This window comes from Orcinus orca, chromosome 14 (assembly GCF_937001465.1).
Source record: "Orcinus orca chromosome 14, mOrcOrc1.1, whole genome shotgun sequence".
Taxonomy (NCBI): Eukaryota; Metazoa; Chordata; class Mammalia; order Artiodactyla; family Delphinidae; genus Orcinus; species Orcinus orca.
This window is the reverse complement of record NC_064572.1, coordinates 30452114-30473897: the sequence shown is the minus strand read 5'-3', so window position 1 is coordinate 30473897 and position 21784 is coordinate 30452114. Positions and strand designations below refer to the sequence as shown.

General features: G+C 42.8%; 1 protein-coding gene and 1 long non-coding RNA gene across 5 annotated transcripts in view; one reads left to right on the top strand and one right to left on the bottom strand.

The window, feature by feature from the left end:
- Window positions 1–17400, top strand: part of MICU1 (mitochondrial calcium uptake 1) — a 200544-nt gene extending 183144 nt beyond the window's left edge. For all 3 annotated transcript variants that reach the window (XM_049697304.1, XM_004273143.4, XM_033434145.2), the window contains 2 exons: window positions 10490–10579; window positions 16413–17400. In XM_049697304.1, coding sequence (XP_049553261.1) covers window positions 10490–10579; window positions 16413–16573 — 251 coding nt within the window. In that variant the 3' untranslated portion in view covers window positions 16574–17400. The remainder of the gene's footprint in view (window positions 1–10489; window positions 10580–16412) is intronic.
- LOC117202559 (uncharacterized) overlaps window positions 11262–21784 on the bottom strand; it is a 16065-nt gene continuing 5542 nt past the window's right edge. Inside the window, exons 2-3 of one of the 2 annotated variants that reach the window (XR_004485007.2) lie at window positions 20496–20660; window positions 11262–14357 (exon numbers count right to left, since the gene is read on the bottom strand). This is a non-coding gene — a long non-coding RNA (uncharacterized LOC117202559). Of the gene's footprint in view, window positions 14358–20495; window positions 21538–21784 lie in introns of those variants that run through there. The other variant, XR_007471436.1, reaches the window with a different exon arrangement.

Here is a 21784-nt window from a genome sequence, read left to right as displayed (position 1 = left end):
CTCTGATCCCAGTCTGTGTTCTTTCCACACCATCATGTTGTCTCTCAGTATATCCCAAAATGCTGCTGGAATTTGAAAATCATTGCTGAAACACAATCCAGGAGGAGACAATGCAGGTTCACCATTTTGAACTGTGGTTCTCAATAGCTTAGGGAAGACAGGCTCTAGGCTATTTCCTCCCAGTTCCCTTTGGCTAAGAGTTGACCATTCTTGGGTGAGAATAAAGTCCTTTTGGTAAACTATGATGTTTTGGAGTTAGTGTCCTTCTCTTGAAGATGAAATATGACATTTTCCCCCTACAATTGTCTCTTCTGTTCAGGACAAGGTTCTCCCACTCAGACATGCTCTGACGTCTGTAATGCATACCCTACAGTGACACAGACTCTTGGAGTTGTCTAATCTAGCTTCTTATCCCACACAGGAACATCTTAGTAGACACATCTGTGTTCTTCACTTTTCTGACCATATTACTTTTTTTTTTTTTTTTTTTTTTTTTTGTGGTACGCGGGCCTCTCACTGTTGTGGCCTCTCCCGTTGCGGAGCACAGGCTCCAGACGCGCAGGCTCAGCGGCCATGGCTCACGGGCCCAGCCGCTCCGCAGCATGTGGGATCTTCCCGGACCGGGGCACAAACCCGTGTCCCCTGCATCGGCAGGCGGACTCTCAACCACTGTGCCACCAGGGAAGCCCTATATTACTTTTTGGTGAAGAAACCAATACACAAAAGCCTAAAGTTACTTAAATAAGGTCATGTAGCAAGGAAAGTTAGTATCCCTTTAAAGGATACCACAGAACAGAAAAGACATATGTATATACTAAGCTGTCAGTTTCTGAACATCAAATTATAGGATATACAGATGTGGATGGACTTCTCAGCTTTTAACGATCCAGCTGTTCCTCATCACCTCTACTCACTGGTGTAGCAATACTTTGTTATACTTTTAGAGACGATTCTAACATCTAGCATTTATTGAGAGCTAAATATATGCAAGACATTTGTAAGCATAAATTTTGGGTTTAAACTCAAACCTGATTTTGAGTCCCTATTACTCACTAGCTTTGGACTTTGAACAAATCACTGAAACTCTCAAAACCTCAGTTTCCTGATCTGTAGAACGGTGATAAAGGCTACTTGCCTCAGGGCTATTGTGAAAATTAAATGAGATAACCCTAAATTACTATACTAGATTGAAATTATGACTATACACAGCCGCCTGCTCTGTTTTCAGCCCCAAGGTACTGACTTTCCTCTGCCTGTTTATCTTATTTTTTTAGTTAATTAATTAATTTTTTATTATTATTATTTTGGCTGCTTTGGGTCTTCATTGCTGCGCGCGGGCTTTAGTTGCGGCAAGCGGGGGCTACTTTTCTTTGTGGTGCGCGGGCTTCTCATTGCAGTGGCTTCTCTTCTTGCAGAGCATGGGCTCTAGGCACACAGGCTTCAGTAGTGTGGCACACAGGCTCAGTAGTTGTGGCTTGCGGGCTCTAGTGCGCAGGCTCAGTAGTTGTGGCACACGGGCTTAGTTGCTTTGCGGCATGTGGGATCCTCCCAGACCAGGGATCGAACCCATGTCCCCTGCCACCAGAGGAGTCCCAAAAAGTTATTTAAAAAAATAATAATCCTAGAACCTGATGAGGCTTAATTTTGTTCTCTTAGAAAGTAGTATCTACTGCTTTTTTCAGTACTTTTTGAGATTCGTATTAGTTTAGAAGTTATAAGTGGTTTTGTTTTGTATTTTTTAAATAGGAAAATTGGAGCTTTTAGTTTCTCCTAAGTTTCATCATTCATCCAAAAATTCTTGGGATCATTGCTTTCAGAAGGCATTATCATTATTTAACTTCTCTGTTCCTAGGAATATCTAAGCAGTATTAATATCTCTAGTATCCACAGCATTCAAGGGGGAATTTTCTACTGGACTGTAAACTCCTGAGGACGAGAACAATGTTTTCCACATCTTTGTGTCCTACTCTGAGCCTAGAAGAATTATGTATATTTATGCAGTAGATATTTAATTAATGTTGAATAAATGAGTGAATTAATTCTAAACATGGTCAGATCCTGAAAAGGATGCTAAAGCTCTAATAAAAACCTAGGGTGAGGGGGAGAATGATAGGAGTATGACACCTTCCCATGTCATTAATTTCCTTGACACATGGGCAAGTCACAATTTCTCTGACCTCAAGTTAGAGTTATACTAATTATCTCCAAGCATTCTTCCAGATTTGAAATTCTATAAATAATCAGCTTTTTATTGACTGTTGTAATGTTTTAAGGGACATGTTATAGCCTAAATATCCAAATCTGTGTGAAAATGAACTAACTTATAATTATCAGATACATTTGAAATCAGAGCAAGGCTGTTGAATTCCCAAGAGAAGCGTGGCGGTTTTAATTTGTTTTCTTGTTAAGAAATTTAAAACTTAATTAGATCTTGGCTAGTGCCTCTATAAGAGCTAGTTTATGGAGCTTGGTATAGTAGTTGCAGAAAAGTGACAGCTCCATAAAATATACCTAGAATGAGTGTAGCTGTATATAAAGTATGATTTGAGGAACGTCAAAAGGACATTCCCAACCATAAATACCTTCCCTACTTAACTTTCTTGCTTATAACAAATTACTACAAATTTGCAGCTTAAAATACCACCTATTTATCCCCTGACTTATAGTTTCTATAAGTCAGGGTCTGAGCATAGCATAACTGGGTTCTCTGCTCAGAGTCTTAACAAGGCAGAAATCAAGACATTGGTAGGACTGCTTTCTCATCTGGAGTTCATAGTCCTCTTCCAAGCTCACCTGGGTTCTTGGCAGAATTCATTTCCTTTTGGTTGTAGGACTGATGTCCCTTTTTCTTGCTGGCTGTCACTCGCAGCAGACTGCTGCAGTTCCTTGCCATGCGGCCCTCTCACAGGCCCTCTTACAATATGGCAGCTCACTTCTTCAAAGCCAGCAGGAGAATCTCTTTCCCCAGTGTGCTGAGATGGGTTCTTATATAACTGTAATCATGGGAGTGACTATCCCATTACCTTTTCCATATAAAGTAACCTAATCACAAGAGTGGTATCACATCCTATTCACAGGTCCTGCCCACATTCAAAGAGAGGAGATTTTACAGGGTGTGGGGATGTTGAGAACCATCTCAGAATTCTACCCACCATACCAGAAATTACCACCATTCTATTCTTTGAGGACTTCTGAAGATATGGACATTTTAACTGATCTAAGCCATGTTATCTAAAAAGACGTTAAGAATGGCAGTCATAAAATTTTAGGGCTAGAAAAGAGCTTAGAAATCATTTTACTTAAACCCTTGCTTTATTCTTTTAACCTGTTTGTTTACACTTGAAGGAAAATGACTTGCTCAAATCACAGCTAGTGCGATGCAAAACTGAGACCAGAGATTCAGGTTCACTCACTTCCATACCACTGTTCTCTTTAGTACGTGGGATCCACTGCCATGAGAAGGACCTAGAGGATTCTATTGGGGACTCAGTGCTTTTATGGGAAGGCAGAAATAGGGAAAAGTTCACAGCAAAAATGTACGGGAGGGCATCCCCAGACAGCCATAGAACGAAGGCAGGAAATGGGAATGTCATAAAGACGTGTGGGGAAGAGGTTATGGGAAAAAAGCTCCTATTTTATAAATTCTTTTAAAGTTTGTGGAGGCAAGCCCCTATGCTTCAGTTTGTTATTGCATTTTGTAAAAACATTTATGTGTGAAGAAGAGTGTTGGCCAGGATTTCATTCATTTAAGACAAAGTCATCAATTTTTTAAACACAATTATTCATGATGTAGGCAGGGAAGCTCAAATTCTGAAAGAAATATTTGCTTCATGAGGCACTTTCTCTGCAGAGACCTGATTTTTTTCCCCTAATTTAAAGTTACTTAGCAATTCTAAAGATTGATTCTGGCTTAACTATGTTGCTTTGAATATGTTGTGATTTAGTAAAATTATATATAAGTACCCCAAGGAGGAAGGGAGCTGCTTTAGGGATTCATGATTACCACTGGGGGAGACAGGAGAGTGAGGGTAGGATAAACTGCCAAAACATCCTCTTAAATAGATAAGTGGGAACATCAGCCAACATTACACCCTACTATGAAAAGGATCAGAAAGGAATTATACCAACTGGGGAAGTATAGAGATTACTTTTTAACGCATGTGCTGCTTTTGGGGGGCTTAAGGGGTTACTACCCTTAGAAGCCTCTGAAGGTTTTATAAGACACTTGTTAAGGTGAAGAGTATTTAGCCTTTTGGCATAATTTCAGCAAACTGAACTTAAATATCTCAGTTGCTTTCAACTTTAGCCATCAGAGATTCAGACTCTGTTGAAGCTGACAACCCACAGCCCACCCATAGGCCACCAAAGAAGTCATTTTGTAAAGGGGGGATAAAAGGCACTTCCTCCTCAAGACTGAGGTTCGAGTAATATGAGGAAGTGGTTATCTAAATAATGATACATCCTCTTGGTGGAATACTGTGCAGCTGTTAAAAAAAAGAACTGTTTATGTATTGGAATGGAATTATTTCTTAGATATATTGTTAAATGAGTCAAGCAAAACCATTTAATATACCACCATGTTGTGGGAAAAAGTGAAGAATAAATATTTGATTTTATATCTATAAAATATTTCTGGGGAAACTGGAGATATTGGTTGCCTCTGGACAAATAGGGGGCGGAGGTATAAGTTTGGGAAGGAGATTTCAGCCCTTTTGTACCATTTGAATTTGAAACAGCTGAATGTATTATCTAATGAAAAATAACTTTTTAAAATAAAAAATAATGAAAATTTAAAGAGTCAAAGAGGGAAAAGCAAGTTAATATGGTAAATTGGTCTCCGAATAAGACCTGGCTGTGTTATAAAGGTTTCCCTGCAAGGAGACTTGACTGGCCCCCTGCAAAATCTCATCCCCACCTGCACCTCTGTTCTAGCTCTCTAATCAGGCATTAGCATCCTTTCCTGCTTTCAGTACTTTACTCAGACCCCCACCCCCCATCACCTACTATTGTACCTGCCAACTCTGGAGCAGTATGTCTCTTTAATCCTTTAGAATTAGGATCCAAAATGTACCTCCAACGAAGTACAGTCTATTCCACTGTGACCCATATGTGTCCGTTAATGTCTGATAGTTCTCCTATGTACTTCTCCATCTTAATGGTTTGTATAGTTTCCCCCACTGAACTGTGATTGCCCTCTGAGCATGGCACCTGAAACCACTGCCTAATGGTACTGATAGAAATGCTTGCCCTTTGTGGACAAAATGTGTTGAGCGTTAATGACGCCAGATACAATACTGGACAATGGCAATAAACCTTACTGTAAATCAGTTTTACTAGATTAATCATGTAAGCCCATTGAAGCAGTCATCTGGGATGATGCTCTGAGATTCAGAAAACCTGACCACAGGTTTTCTCTGTGGCGTATACCAGTATTTAAGAGCCAGGATCACCAGCATCACCTCTGACGGTGGACTGCCTGAGCACACAGAGGGGGTCAACCTGCCTGCAGCTTAGAAGCACCGTGCAGAACACAGAATTGTTATATTTTTCATTATTAGTATACTGCATTGCTCTTGGCTCCTTAAATTGCTTGTCATCCTAAATATTGTCCTTTCCTCCCCACCCACACCCCCTCAGTTGGGCTGAAATGTGTATGTTGTATTAGCCAAAGTATCTTGGAAGAAGATACTTCCAAGAAAGGACAGGTGCTTTTTAAAGGAAAATCCTTCCCCCGTCCCCGCCTTCCCCGAAGCCATCTAGGTATGGATTTAAGAAACTAGGACCTCTGCATCATAAGCTCTTCCAAAGCTGAAGCAGAAATGTCTTCCCTTACTTAACCTTGGCAGTCACCAGCCAGCTTTTGATTTTCTCCACTGCAGTCCAGGAAGACAGGAATAATCACATGGCTGCACAGCTAGAGACTGCCAACCCAACGTGGCATATCACCTTTCCAAACATCTTTGCATTAGGAAGAGACAGGCAGTTCCTAACTGGGTCACACTGTCCATAGATCTATCTATGCATCAGAGATATATAAGCTCCCAGGGCCACCTTTGTTTTATATGCTTTTCACTGGGTTGCATTTTCATAAACTTCTTTAAGTTCTTAAAATTGTCAGTATGCATTCCAAGGGAATGCTAATGTATAGGGCAATCAGATCTGTGGTCAAACTATAATGCTGGCTCTTCACAACCCCTAGTTGTTACTCAGTTATTCGTCCCTGCCCACTAGCAAGGAGTAATCCCCAACTTGGCTTTTCTTTCATCTGAGCTCTTTCTCTTGTTTAGAGTGACAGATTCATGGGAATTCCCTGGCAGTCCAGTGATTAAGACTCCGTGCTTTCACTGCCAAGGGTGTCGGGGAACTAAGATCATGCAAGCCATGAGGTTCGGCCAAAAAAAAAAAAAAAAAAAACCAGAGTGACAGATTCATGGGAGGATCCGTTGTCCATATAAGGGATCGAGTGGATCCAGTGTGTATAGGGAAAAGAGCATTGGCTGGAAGTCAGAAGACCCTGATTCTAGACCCAGCTGTGCTACTAGTTAGCTTTGTGACCCTGAGCAAGTTATTCAAATTCTCTGCATTTTACCTTTCGTCTGAGGTCTCTTCCAGTTCTAAGATTCTGATTCCAAGTGGATGTTTGGGCTCTTATCCCTCCAGAACTCTCCTTTCCTCTGTTCAACTACTGTTGTGAATACTTTTATGTAATATAGCTTCTGACATTATAGTCACACAAACTCAGTATGTGTTTCTGTCTGAGGCTGAATTGTCCAGTCATGGACTGTGCCAGAGAGTAAATTGGGGGTCCTGGCACAATTCAGATTCTGCCTGGACTTTTCAAAAAGCCAGATGGTTAACACATTTTTGAGTGCCAATTCAGCACGCTTCTGCAAATTCCTTCCCACCCCAATCTAGTAGAAATCACCCAATCTCATGTCCATCTATTGTTCAGGCAGCTGGACCAGATTTGTACCAAAGGAATAGATAGGCCTTGGAAACGTAGGCTTCTCCAGGGTGACTTCATGCTCCATAGAGACATCTTTCAGATTAGAACCCCAACCATCAATCAATTAGCATCATGAAATATGGGAGGCCCAAATTCCAGTACCAACAACTGGTCTGCATGGGGAAGTTGAGATCTGGGGCAGAGGGGGTGAGGGATTGTTCTCCTTGCTGTGACTTAATTATGGCTTTGTGGTTCAGAGATGTGGAAGCAAATCTGAATGAGCCAACTCTCAGGACCAGCTGTCAAGCACTTGGCTTGTAATCTGCTGTCATCCTACTTGTCCCAAGTGCTCTTGGCTGTACAGCTCACCAGCCAGTTTAATGTTTGTTTCCTCTACTGCTCTGATTCACACCCTGGGGGCTTATCTGAGGATCTTGAACTGTGAAAGGGCACCCCAGCCAGGCTCTTTGCTGGCTGGTAACATCCCAGTGGTTTGAATAACTTAGCTCCTGTAGTACAGATGGCATCAGAGCCCTCTCCATGTGTGATGGAACATATTCTGTAACTGTTCTGTCAAGAGATGGTATTTGTAATGAGGGATTCCTGACAGTGGCTTCCAGAAGTCCCTGTTCTACAACCACTTAGTACCACTTTAATGAGCTTTCCACTAAAAAAAAAAAAAAAGCCAAGAGCTCTCACTGACATTCTTGGATATTATTTAGTTAATGGTTTATTTAGAGGAAAGAGTCTATCTTCATGGGGAAAAGGATAGGCACTTGGAGCATCAAGAAGAATTAGCACTACTATATAGCACAGGGAACTCTACTCAGTGCTCTGTGGTGATCTAAATGGGAAGGAAATCCAAAAAAGAGGGGATATATGTATATGTGTAGCTGATTCACTTTGCTGTACAGTAGAAACTAACACAACATTGTAAAGCAACTATACTCCAATTTTAAAAAAAGAATTGGCAATAGGCACTCTGCCCTGAGAAAATGGAACTGGGAAAGAGAAAAAGAGGGTAGTTATCAGTTATAACAGGTGTGGTATTGGTGTGAAAAAGGCATGTTAACAAACATTGGCAGAGAAAGGAATGGTTAACATGAAGCATTCATGTTTACCTACATAGAACAGGTTTTGAGCCACTTCTCAGGACACATTTCTGTGGCCGCAAAGGGTAATTCAGTAAATGATCACAGTTTGAGAGCATCCAGTGTTTTCTGATCTGATTCTCTTTTCACTGAGCAATCTTCTGTGGTGAACTGAGTTTCCTTAGTAGATTTTCCTACTGAGAAGTATAATGGCCAGCTGTCATCAGTTTAGTTCTCTTAACAGTTACTATTTTCATTGTAAATTGGCCTTCTGGTTTCTCCTCTTTCCCCGGGCCATTTAGTTAGCAGGAATCAGTTCTTCCTGAGCCGACTGAGAGAATCAAGTGTCTAGACCTACGAGGCTAAGTTTCTAAACCCTAGAATTTCTACAGTCTAGTAGAGGCCCCATCTCCCCCATCGGCACTTAACCACATCTTGTGAACATCCACACAATAATATATTCTGCTTAAGTCTTTTAGTTCCAGGGGATGTTGATTCCTCTTTCACTCTCGCATCCCGGGAAGAGGGGCGGTATGAGCAGTAACCTAAAGCTGCAGGAGGAGGAATCTGACTCTTCCCGCTCTCGTGAGCAGCCTAGTCCCCCTCCAGCCAGAGGCTGTGGACACTAAGGTACAGCCCAGCTTGTGGTCTTTATACCTTTCTTCTGCCCTTCGCCACACAAGATCTTCAGCTGTTTCTGTGTACCTCCACCCCTATCCCTCACCCTCAGATTCTAGAAAACGCCAGTAAACCATTCCTTGCACTACTAAGCCACCTCAGCAGCTATCCTGTGGCATCCCGTCATTTGAATATGAGAATATTATACCTAAAGAGATCAGGTGACTCCACCACAGCAAGTTGATGGAGCCAGGACTAGAGCTCAGGTCTTGTGACTTGCAAGCAGTTTTTCTACTGTGTCTCCTTGCTCCTCTGCATTGTTCTGGCTCCGCCACAGCAAGTTGATGGAGCCAGGACTAGAGCTCAGGTCTTGTGACTTGCAAGCAGTTTTTCTACTGCGTCTCCTTGCTCCTCTGCATTGTTCTGGCATTTGTATCAGCTGACCTCAGGGGCCCTGTGGTGAATATAATGGAGGCTATAGAGGTGAAGTGAAAGAGCAAATGCAGAAAAAAAATGACAAGAAATAACTGAAATTGTAGGAATGAAATAAGCAGAGAAGGCACACTGCCTTTAGTTTAAGTTCACATTGTTTCTAGAAGAATCTAATCTGAGGTTTATAGATATGAACACTTCATTGCTGGTTGGTTCATAAATAGAAATTCATCTTTTTCTTTCCTCTGAGTTTTACCTCACTTAAGAGTGTGTCTAAAAAAAAATAAAATAAAAATAAAAAAATAAAAAAATAAAAAAAAAAAGAGTGTGTCTATAAGCAATAACATAATTTATAGATGTAGCTGGATCAGGCTTGAGGATAAATGGCAGAGAAGGCAGGGGAAATTGCCTAGTCCCTCCTGGCTTGTTTTTTGTGAGAACCCAGTTCTCACGTGATTGCTAGTGTTTAACAGTAAATGTCAGAGAAAGAAAAAATGGCAAGAGAGAAGAGATTTTCTGATGAGATCTGGAAAAAGAAAAAAAAAAAGAGACTGTATTGATCTAGTGAGATGGGCCACTGCTTCTCCCAAGCGGCACAGTTGGGAAAGACAAAGTGGCTGATGGAAAACCTGTTGGGAGGAAGGGCAGGAGCTCAGCCATGCAGATTCTCCACTGTCAGTCAGTAACGGGTGGGTGAAGCCTCAGTGCACTCAGACAAGTCTCCTTGTTCCCCACTTCCCCATCCTTTCTCTGCCTCATTATTTCCTTGACTTTTTGTTATTGTGTTCTTTCCAGTGGGAGGGAAATGCCAAGACGGAGACTATCAGGCATTCTTTATTTTTTTTTCAAGGCACTCTTCTGGTAATAATTTATTGGAAAAGCCACCACTGCATGCTGAAGACTTAGAATTCCATCCTTAAATATTATGTGGATTTTCACTTTTTAAATTTTTATTGTGGTAAAATATATATAGCAAAAGTTGCCATTTAAACCATTTTTAAGTATGTAAGTCAGTGGCATTAATTACATTCACAGTGTTGTACAACCATCACCACTATTTCCAAAACTTTTCCATCACCCCAAACAGAAAATCTGTACCGATTAACCACTAACTCCCCAGCCCCTTATAACCTCCAATCTACTTTCTCTATAAATTTAGTATCAGGCATTCTTACTTAATTATATATACCTCCTAAATTGTGGAAAGCAGTAGAAAGAAAATGGAATCTGAAGTGAAAAGGAAAGGGGGTTATGGATTAAAAACTGAATTATCATTTTCTTAAATGTGATGTAAATACACTTGAAAATTTTTTATTGTGACTGAATAGTTTTATCCTTCCATTCAGAGAAAGCAAAATGAAAGTCCCTCTGCTGTGCTAACTCAACATCTTTCTTCTTTCAGTAACCATGCAGCAGGTGGCCAGGACAGTGGCTAAAGTGGAACTCTCAGATCACGTGTGTGATGTGGTGTTTGCGCTCTTTGACTGTGATGGTGAGTGGGGCCCTCTGGAGTCCGGCGGAAAAACCAAGCCTTACTGCCCTTGAAGTAGACACTTTTATGATGGAGCCTTGCAGCCAGCTCCAGGGTACCAGCCTAGACTGCTTCAACTTCCCCATTTCCCACATCAGTAGCTCAACCCTCAGACTCATGACACTGAGAAATATCACCCCTGGTCCTGGTTTGTGTTCTCCATTTCTTCTTATAATTCTAATTTGCCTGTAGGCCTAAATTCATTTATGACCCTAAGGATCCTAAAAATAAAAACAAGGGAATTCCCTGGTGCTCCAGTGTTTAGGACTCCCCGCTTCCACTGCAGGGGGCACGGGTTCGATTCCTGGTTGGGGAACCAAGATCCCGCATGCCGTGTGACACGGCCAAAAAAAAAAAAATTAGACCCAGCTTACTGCTTAGTAGATAGGAGCACTTGAATATTTGAATGTCTCTAGGAAGAAGATGGTACTGGTCACTCCACCACCCAGGGCACATTTCAGTCATTTACAACCCATCATAGCATTCCAGCTGCACACCAAGGTCTGTTGTGTCTGTGAGCACTCTGCAGTTTATTTAGCCCATTTAAGAGATCCTGGTTCTGCTCTGGCCTTATTTCTCAGCTATGTTGGCTGATACAATGATGATAATATTAACAATGGAGGCTCACAGTTTTTTCTCTCTCTTTTTTTTTTTGCCTTAAATTTATTTATTTTTACTTTATTTTTATTGGAGTATAGTTGATTTACAATGTTGTATTAGTTTCAGGCATGCAGCAAAGTGAATCAGTTATACATACACATCTGTCCACCCTTTTTTAGATTCTTCTCTCATATAGACCATTATAGAGTACTGAGTAGAGTCCCCTGTGCTATACAGTAGGTCCTTATTAGTTATCTCACAGTTTTTTCATTGCTTACTATGAGCTGGATACACTGTGCAAGCTGCTCATTTAATCCTCTGACACAGGAGTAGTTATTAACCACATTTTACAGATAAGGAAGCTGCAACTCAGAGAGGTAAAGGAGTTTTCCCAGGATCACAAAGGTAGTATTAGATAGCAAATCCAGGATTTGAACCAAAAGTGCACTGCCCCCCTCTGTACTATATGACCTCCATTCCCTGTCTCACAGCCAGGATTCACTGTTCATCTTCTTCCAGGAAGCTGGGCTCACAGAATTCAAGAACAGATCAAAAGCTCCTGCATGTGTGAAACCTTCCCTTTTAATCCCAGCATAATGAATCACTCTGTTTTTTTTATTCCTTAACTTGGTTCAATTTGTCCGCATTGCTGCATGTTACACTCCATCTCTGTGTATGTGACTTAATGTCCCTACCAAATTGTGAGCTTTTTATGGGTAGTTACAAGTCCTATCCACCTTTGGATCCCCCCTCCCCTGCAAATAGGACCTCAGACAGTACTTTGCACATAACAGGTGTTCATTAACTTTTTGTTTGTTTTTTATTTTTAGTTGTGCCAGGTCTTAGTTGCGGCAGGTGGGTTACTTAGTTGTGGCGTGCAAACTCTTAGCTGTGGCATGCATGTGGGATCTAGTTCCCTGACCAGAGATCGAACCCACGTCCCCTACATTGGAAGGTGGGTTCCCAACCACTGCACCACCAGGGAAGTCCTCATTAACTTTTTAAGTTGAACTTGAGTTATTTAAATCTCCCCCCTGAACCCACAACCGAGGTCTGAGTGAAAGGAAGCCCCAGAGCAAGGACAAGGAGAGTCCTCATCCACAGGGAAGGGTGATTATTCTCTAGAGCTGCCCTGTCCAATATGATACCACAGTTACATGTGGTTATTTAAATTTAAATTAATTAAAATTGAATACAATTTAAAACTCACTTCTTCCAGTATCACACGTGGCTGGTGGCTCCTGTATTGAAAATAGCACAGATAAAAACGTTTCCCTCATCGCAGAGAGTTCTAATGGACAGCACTGCTGCAGAGAGAGTAACTCTCCCCAGGTTTTGTTTTTACTCTAATCACTTTTAGGTAGTTTGAGTTTTTTTCCAAAGAACATTTTTATAATTTTTGAAGCCAGTATCCAAGAGCTGGTTTGTGAAGTGAATATGGGAGTAATGGCAACCAGCATCACAGTTCCCCTCTTCTCCTGGGAAGTCCTGGGAAATGTTTGATTTTCCAGCCTTTTAGAAGGAGGCTCTATCAATAGCTACTTCTATTACCTTTAAAAAATCATTTTATCTCTGGGACCTAATTTTTTAATTGACATATAATTGACATATAACATATTAGTTTCAGGTGTACAACATAATGATTCAATATTTGTGTATATTGCAAAATGATCACCATAATAAGTCTAGTCACCATACATGTTACAAATTTTTTTTCTTATAATGAGAATTTTTAAGATCTACTCTCTTTGCAACTTGCAAATATGCAATACAGTGTTTTTAAATATAGTCTTCATGCTGTACATTATATCCCCGTGACTTACTTATAACTGGAAGTTTGTACCTTTTGAAGCCTTGCACCAGAATTCATCCACCTCCATCCCCCACCTCTAGCAACCTCTAATCTGTTCTATATATCTATGAACTCAATTATTTTTGTTTGTTCGTTTTAGATTCCACATATAACTGAGATCATACAGTATTTGTCTTTCTCTGATTTATGTCAGCATAATGGCCTCAAGGTCCATCCATGTTGTCAAAAATGGCAAAGTTTCCTTCTTTTTATGGCTGAATAATATTCCATCGTACACACAATATATATACACACACACACATATCACATTTTCTTCATCCATTCATCTGTCCATGGACACTTAGGTTGTTTCTGTGTCTTAGCTCTTATAAATAATGCTGCAGTGAACATAGGGGTGCATATATCTTTTCAAGTTAGTGTTTTTGTTTCTTTCAGATAAATACCCAGAAGTGGAATTTGGATCATATAGTAGTTTTATTTTTAATTTTTTGAGGAACTTCCATACTGTTTCCCATAGTGGCTGCACCACTTTACATTCTCTCCAACAGTACACAGGGTTCCCTTTTCTCCACATCCTGGCCAACACTTGTTATTTGTTGTTGTTGTTGTTAACAGCCATTCTGACAGGTGTGAGGTGGTATCTCATTGTGGCTTTGATTTGCATTTCCCTGATGATTAGTGATGTTGAGCATCTTTTCACGTGTCTATTGGCCATTTGTATGTCTTCTTTGGGAAGCATCTGTTCAGGTCCTCTGCACATTTTTAAATCAGGTTGTTTGGTTTTTTGCTGTTGAGTTGCATGAGTTCTCTGTATATTTTGCATTTTAACCCCTTATCAGTATATGATTTGCAGATATCTTCTCCTGTCTAGTAGATTGCCTTTTCATTTTGTTGATGGTTTCCTTTGCTGTGCAGAAGCTTTTTAGTTTGATATAATTCCACTTGTTTATTTTTGCTTTTGTTACCTTTGCTTTTGGTGGTAAATGGGGTTTATTTTCTTTTTGTTTGTTTGTTTTGGGGTTTTTTTGTTTTTGTTTTTTTTTACTTTTTTTAATTTTTTTTTTCGGCTGCATTGGGTTTTCTGCTGCTCACGGGCTTTCTCTAGTTGCGGAGAGTGGGGGCTACTCTTCATTGCTGTGCACAGTCTTCTAATTGTGGTGGTTTCTCTTGTTGCAGAGCATGGGCTCTAGGTGCATGGGCTTCAGTAGTTGTGGCACATGGGATTCAGTAGTTGTGGCTCACTGGCTTAGTTGCTCCGTGGCATGTGGGATCTTCCCGGGCCAGGGCTCGAACCCACCAGGAAAGCCCGGGGTTCATTTTCTTAATCTACAGAAAAGGGAAGTAGATATTAAATTCGAAAGCCATTGTCATTTCTACCAGTGCAAGATGTTAGGTCAAAATGCCAGGGGATAGAGAATTCCAATTTTCAAACAGACTTGTTTGTCACAGAATTTAGAGTTGCAGTCACAGATCACACATGCACACAAATGACATTCAGTCATATATCCAATTCACAGGTAACAAAGGCCGTTCAGACTGGTCAGCCCTGGCTTTAGGGAAGCAAGAAGCAAATCCCAGAGTAGTTTGAATGAAATAACCTCAGGTTTGGGGAATTCCCTGGTGGTCCAGTTGTTAGGACTCTGCGCTTTTACTGCCCGAGGGTACAGGTTTGATCCTCCGTCGGGGAGCTAAGATCCTGCAAGCCCCACCACCAAAAAATAAATAAATAAAAATAACTTCAGGTTTTTTCATCTTAAGCTTCTTTTTATACAAAATATTAAGAATCCTATTTAGACCTTTTTGTTCTTTTAATTGCATTCTTAATAAGCCATATTACTGATTAACTTTCAGCCCAGCCAGGCTACTTTTTAAGTTAAATTATAATATACATACAAAAAAATGCAAATACCATAAGTGTGGAGCTTGATAAATTTTTAAAAACTGAACACACCCATGCATCATCCTGAAGCAGCACATCACCAGGACCGCAGAGCTGCCTGGTGCTGCTGCCCTCCGGTCACTTATACCCGCGAGGGCGGCCACTTCCCTAACTTCTAGTGCCATAGGTTAGCTTTACCCGTTTTTTGTTTGTTTTAATCTTGCTCTGAGGTATCCCTGAGGCTGCCCATGCTCTTTTCAGACAGCAAACATGGGCCCGTTTAGATTTTCAGGTACTCTATACAGAAGTAAACCAATTATTCCCTCTTACCACTTTCTTCCCAGACTGATCATTAGTAGAGGTCTGTTTGCTAGCTTCCTGTCACCACCAGTAATGGCTGCGATTCTTTTAATCAGCAGACATTTACTCCTGAGCATCTAGTCAAATGGTAACTGTCCTCTACTTTTGGAGTGGTTACTATTCCATGTGGCTTGAGAAGTGACCTTGGGTCAGACCAGATGCTCTCCAGGTTCTCCTCTAGACCTGAGAGTCTGCCACTGAAGAGGGTCAAATGAGAAGCCATGAGAAAATGGGCTTAACCCAAAGCCAGATTTTGATTTTAGTTTTCACCATGAAAAGCCTCATCATGTCTTACCTGGACTATTGCAGCAGCCTCCTAACTGGCTCCCATACTCACTCCATCTGTGCCACTCCAGTCTATCACCATCATCCAGCTAGAGAAATCTACCCAAAATGGAAATCTAACTACATCTTACTCCCCTCTCCCAGTCCTTTCCTGCCCTGAAGATAAAGTGCAAACCCTTTCATAAGGATACAAGATCCTTGAGGACCTGTCTCCTGCCTTCCTCTTTGGTTTACTGGCCATACCCCTATCTTTGTGTGTCCAGCAATACCTAACTCCTTGTAGTTCTCTAACAGCTGTGCTGCTTCCTACAGGTGCCTTTGCTTATGCTACTACCACTACTGGAATGCCTCCCCCATCTCACTCCCCTCTGCTTGGCCACTTCCTGCACATCCTTTGGGATTCAACTTAGGAGTCACCTCCAGGAAGCCTTTACTGACCTGTACTTGCACCCTCCTCAGCCTGGGTTAGATAGTCTTCCTCTGTGCCCCCATAGCATCCTCTGTTTACCCCATTATGGCATTTACCATACTATACTATTGAAATAATGTACTTGTCTCTCCTATAACCTGATGGTATTTCAAGGGACAAAGTCATTTTTATCTCTTTATTCTCAACACCTAGCACAGTACCTGACATATATATTCTCATTCAACTTCTGTCACACTACACGGAACTATCACTGAGTTGCAATTGGAAACATCAAGGACAGTACAAACCAGTTCATTTTTAACCAATTGAGTTTGGCTGTGAGAGAGCGCTAGGCTTTGGGACCTACATGATGTGAGCAATGGAATTGTCTCATTATCTTTGTTCCAAGGCTGTCACTTATCCCTGTTGTGTTTGCCTCTTCTTCTAGGCAACGGAGAGCTGAGCAATAAGGAATTTGTTTCTATCATGAAGCAACGGCTGATGAGAGGCCTGGAGAAGCCCAAAGACATGGGCTTCACCCGCCTCATGCAGGCCATGTGGAAATGTGCACAGGAAACTGCCTGGGGCTTCGCTTTGCCCAAACAGTAACCCAGAACTGCACGAGGAGCCGCGCCTCCAGGCCAAGCACCCTGGCCCCTTGGGCAGAGCCTTGGCACAGTCCTCCCCGCTGCTGCTTCCGGAAGTAGTGCTCCCCTCCTCCTGGGAATGATCTCAGGACTCATCAAGTTTCCCCTCTCCCAGTGTTCTGATAGGCCCTGGTTCTAAACCAGTGATTCTCCCTAGAGGTCCTCAAAAACATGAGCAGGTCCTAAAAGCGCAGACCTTTGGCACGTTCGACAGTACTACCCATTCAAGCACCGTACAGACAAAGAATGCGGGACCCATCCATGTACCTGCCAACCCTGGGAAACACCCATTTCTTGAGTCATCTTGGTGTGGATTTATATTAACAAGAACATTCCTTGCTTCTCCTCCTGCTGGTGTTTTTTAAGCTACAAATTGGGAAAACCTCTGGCAGAAAAAGGAAATCAGTGATGAATGATAACGAGGATGACCCAGGCACCCTGAGCTGGTGGGAAGCCTGGGCCAGAGGAAGGATCTTTGTCAGTCCCCGGGGTGGCTCTGAGGCAGTGTGCACAGTGGGAATGGAGCAAGATTAGGAATTTAAAGTAGCTGCTGCATGGCTCTCTCCACTCCCTTCTTTTCCTCTCAGGCTCCCTAAGAAGACTCCAGCACGACTGTGCTTATTAAATGAGCGGCGGTGATTAAGCTCATGGCCCTTGCGAGTGCCATTTCCCCTCCAGGCGTGTGCCTCTGAAGCTGAGTCCTGGCTCAGAGCCTGTCTGCCCTGTCTTAAACACTTGTAAAATAGCACTTTAATTAAAACGGTTTGCAGTAAAGCCCCACCAATCACCGCCAAAGGCTCTTGTCTCCTTTATTTTAGGGTCCTCTGGGGCCCTTTTCATTTCACTTCTCCACTGGCTTTGAGATCCTAGCAGCAGACCTGTTTTCTTTCCACCAGAGCCTGGTCCTTCCTGTTGAGAAGGCACTTTAAGCATAAACAAAACGGGCATTTGGAGGTTAGTGGTGGCATTTTCCAGCAAGGTTTGGATAGCATTTCATCCTGGACCAAGGCTACCAGGTCCAATGTAGTCCTTGATTACTCATGCCCCACGAGAAGGAACCAAGACAGGGTGGTGGGGGATATGAGACATCATGTGGTATGGTGGACCTAAGTGTTAAGAACCATAGCAACCGGGAATTCCCTGGCAGTCCAGTGGTTAGGACTCTGCCTTCTCACCGCTGAGGGCCCGGGTTCAGTCCCTGGTCGGGGAACTAAAATCCCAGAAGCCGCGCAGCACTGCCAAGAAAAAGAAAAAAGAAATGAACCATAGCAACCAGTGTTTTATGTGGATTCAACTCTGCCACTAACTCAGTGTGACCTTGAGCAAACAAGCAATTTCCCATGTTTTCTCAACTATAAAATGACAGGGTTGAGCTTAATGGGCTTAGAGGTTTCTTCCAGGTCCAGAAACCTCTCCTTCAGCTCTTCTCCAGAATTCCTACAACCTCCAGAACCTCCAGGTAGTGCTCCTTGGCACGACAGGGTCTCGCATCCAATGTAATAGCACCACCACACCAAAAACCCAGTGCTTCCTGCAAGGGCTAGAAGTTGGTAGGGAGTGTTTATCAGGCAGAGAAGAGCAGAGACATAGGTCTGCACCTGTGGCTCCACAAGGACAGTACTAACCCCAGCATTTTCTCCAGAGCAATTTAATAACCTCACTTCTAACATCCTTTCTGGGAGCAGACTAGATTATCTCTCAAAGGAGCTTCCCACTCATGCACCTCATCTATCTTCCACTGTTTCCTTTCTTGTGGCACGTATTCCTGGCACCCAAGTGTCGCCTTTGCCTTGCTCATTGCCCCAGGGCTGAGGCATCAGCAAAATGTGAGCTTTGTCTTAAATTTGTCCCATAATCCCCAAATCACTCTTTTCCCCAATCCTCGTTTCTCCAGCCTGAAAGAGAAGTCCCTTTCACAGCTGCTGTGGGGCATTCACTCCCTCACCAGGAGAGACCTGCCAACTGGCCTGGGTTCACTGAAGCTGAAAGCCAAAGCATAGCAGGAAAGGATAAGGATCTCACCTGCAACATCTTGAAACCCAGGGTCAAGAGCACCTGTGACAAGTACGTGGAATTCCAACTGAACTCCATTAGCTCCTAGGAGAGCCGGAGAAAGCAGAGGCGGTCCAGGTGCTCAAGAAGACAGGACGGCCACACTTTGGCACAACAGGGCAAATGTTTAGGTGAAAGGTACAAGCTAAGTCACCCAGAAGAGGCCAGGATGCCCCAAGGAAGTCCTTGACCAAGGAAGCATGTGAGCTCCCTGGTCATCTAGTGGCTAGGATTTGGTGCTTTCACCAAGGAAGCATGTGAGCAGGCTGAGGGGACTTTAGTAGGCAGAGTTTGGGGGTAAGGCTGGGAGCATTTGGGAATACAGAAGGCTGATAATGTGCTTCTCTTTTTATTCCCATTGTTTCTAATACCTAGACAGAATAACCTTCCCTTCTGCCTTCAAGATTCAGATCAAACTGTCCCTTCCTTAATCCTCTTCCAGACAAGATTAATGGCCCCTCCTTTGCCTCCCAAGGATCTCCTGCCCACCCATAACGATGCTGCTGTAACTTGACGTAATTTTTGTGAGATTGTCACCCACAAAGTTCAGACCCAAAGCAGTGACATAATCAAAGAAAGAGTCCACCACCAAAAGCAAATTTTAAAATATTTCTCGGGCGAGGTAAAAGTGATACTAGCAGTGCCTCAATAAATTCCTCCTGAGACAGGCTGGGACCTGGGGCCTTTACTGCAGTGCTTGCACCTGGACACACATCTCCACAGCAACAGAGTACAAAGAAACTAATGGAATTAAAAATAACTGCATGCATGCCGCAATCCAGGCAATTATGAGCAATAAGATAAAAGGCCACAAACCGACTGCCACTTAGGTACTGGGAGCAAAAACAGGGTTCTGTGCATGATCCCTGCACACGGCACCACCAAGAGGGTAGGCAGAACACCTAAGCCACTCCTCCGGCCCCATCTGCAGATCTGCCTCCGTCCTCACCCCACTGAAGGAACCAGCCTGCCTTCCACGGAGAGCGAGCAAGGGCACCTGTTACTACTTGTCGCTCCCTCGTGCTGCAGCACAAGTCCCAGTAAAACCTTGCCTGAATTCCTCATCTGGCCTCTTAATCAATTTCTGTTGGTTAAAGAGTCCAAGGACCCAAGTCAGTAACACTCCTACACACCCACAGCTGTTGTCTACTTTTGTTATTGTTCTCTTACTTCTTAAAAAAATAAATAACTCCCCAGTTCTAGCCTCTAAGCTTTGGAGAGGAAATGAAACTAAGAGGGGAGCCAGGCTGCTAGGCTTCCTTGATGGGCTCAGCTGGGCTTCCTAGATGATCTAAGAGGACAAGCAGGGAGAATGTGGAGAGAGAGTTACTAAGGAAAGAGCATAAGAACATACATGATATACAAAAATCATCATTTTCATAGTTTTTAGTGCCCCACCTAGTTTTATGTCTGGTTGGAGCACAGGCACTGAATAGGACTCTTAAGACAAAGGAAAAGGCCAGACAGTGACTGCTGCTAGACAAGGAAGAAAGGACAGCAGCAGGGGAGCCCAGAGTCAGGTTCCCAGGCCAGAGCATCCTCTCCAAGCCCAAGCACAGCCCAAGCCAGGTTATGTGTCCCAACAAGCAGCTCAGAAAAGGAACGTGGAACAGAGTAGTTCAGCTTTCAGGCTTTAGGTGCCACCTGCTGGCAAGAAGGCTTAGCGCCAGGAGTCACTGGCAGGGGAGGGGCAGCTGCTGGAGTCCAGCCTAGCCCCAGTCCTGCTCCAGAGAATAGGCCTCCCAGGGACCTGGGTGGCATGGGGTGGAGGGAGATGAACAACCAGAGATAAACCATAACCACAAAGAGAGACACAATGGATATGACGATACCTGAGGGGAGGGAAGCAGCTGTGTATTGTTCTCTGTGGCTCCAAAATGGGAATTTTTACCAGCAAGTGACAGGGTAAGAGTCACCATTCATTCTACAACTCTTTACTGATCACCTACTGTGGGCCAGGCACTGAGCAAGGTCTTCAAGGAGTTTGCAGGAGGAATCTAAAAGTGAGAAAAACAGAAAAGAAGCAAAAAGGTTAAGTACAAGCTGTGTGAGAGCACTTAGAAAAGCAGAAGGCTATCTAATCCAGATTTGGAAGTTCAAGGCAGGCTTGCAGAGAATTTTTTTTGTATTAAAAATACTGAGACCTGAGGGTTAAGTAGGAGTTAACAAAGGGGGAAGGAGGAGTGTCCGGGCAGCAGGTACGGAATGTACAAAGGTCCAAAGGCCAAAAAGCATGTTTCTGGGAACGGAAGTTCTAGGGTGTATCCAGTAAGTACAGATTGGGGAATGATTTTGTTACCCAAGGATGAATTAAGATGGCAGTCATTCACAAAAAAAGATGACAAAAAGTACCGTTGGGCATTTTGAAACACACTTATAGATAACTAATAGGTTGTAGAAAAAATCATGATGGAAATTTTTAAATGCTTGGAACTGAATATGATAATGAAAATACTAGATATGAAAACTTGTGGGACACAGCTAAAGGGAAACTTAGAAACATCTTAACTTCCATACTTATTTACAGAAGATGGGCTGACAGTTAATAAGCTAAGCATCTGCCTCAAAAAGTTGGAAAAAGGGACTTCCCTGGTGGTGCAGTGGTTAAAAATCCGCCTGCCAATGCAGGGGACACGGGTTCGAGCCGGGAGGATCCCACATGCTACGGAGCAACTAAGCCCATGCACCACAACTACTGAGCCTGCGCTCTAGAGCCCATAAGCCACAACTACAGAGCCCGAGTCCCACAAGTATTGAAACCCGCACGCCTAGAACCCGTGCTGCACAACAAAGAGAAGCCACCGCAGTGAGAAGCCCGCACACCGCAACGAACAGTAGCCCCCGCTCACCGCAACTAAAGAAAGCCCGCACGCAGCAACGAAGACCCAACACAGCCAAAAAATAAAAATAAATAATTTTTTAAATTTATAAACAAAATATTCAATAGCTATAGTAAATTGGATCAGTAGTTAAAAATCTGCTTACAACAAAAAGTACCAAACCCAGATGGCTTTATATAAGGGAGAAAAAAAGAAAATAGGACCAGGTTCTATAGGGTCCGGTAAGCTCCAATAAGGAGTTTGGACTTCTATCTTAATGCCACTTGGGAGCCACTGAAGGG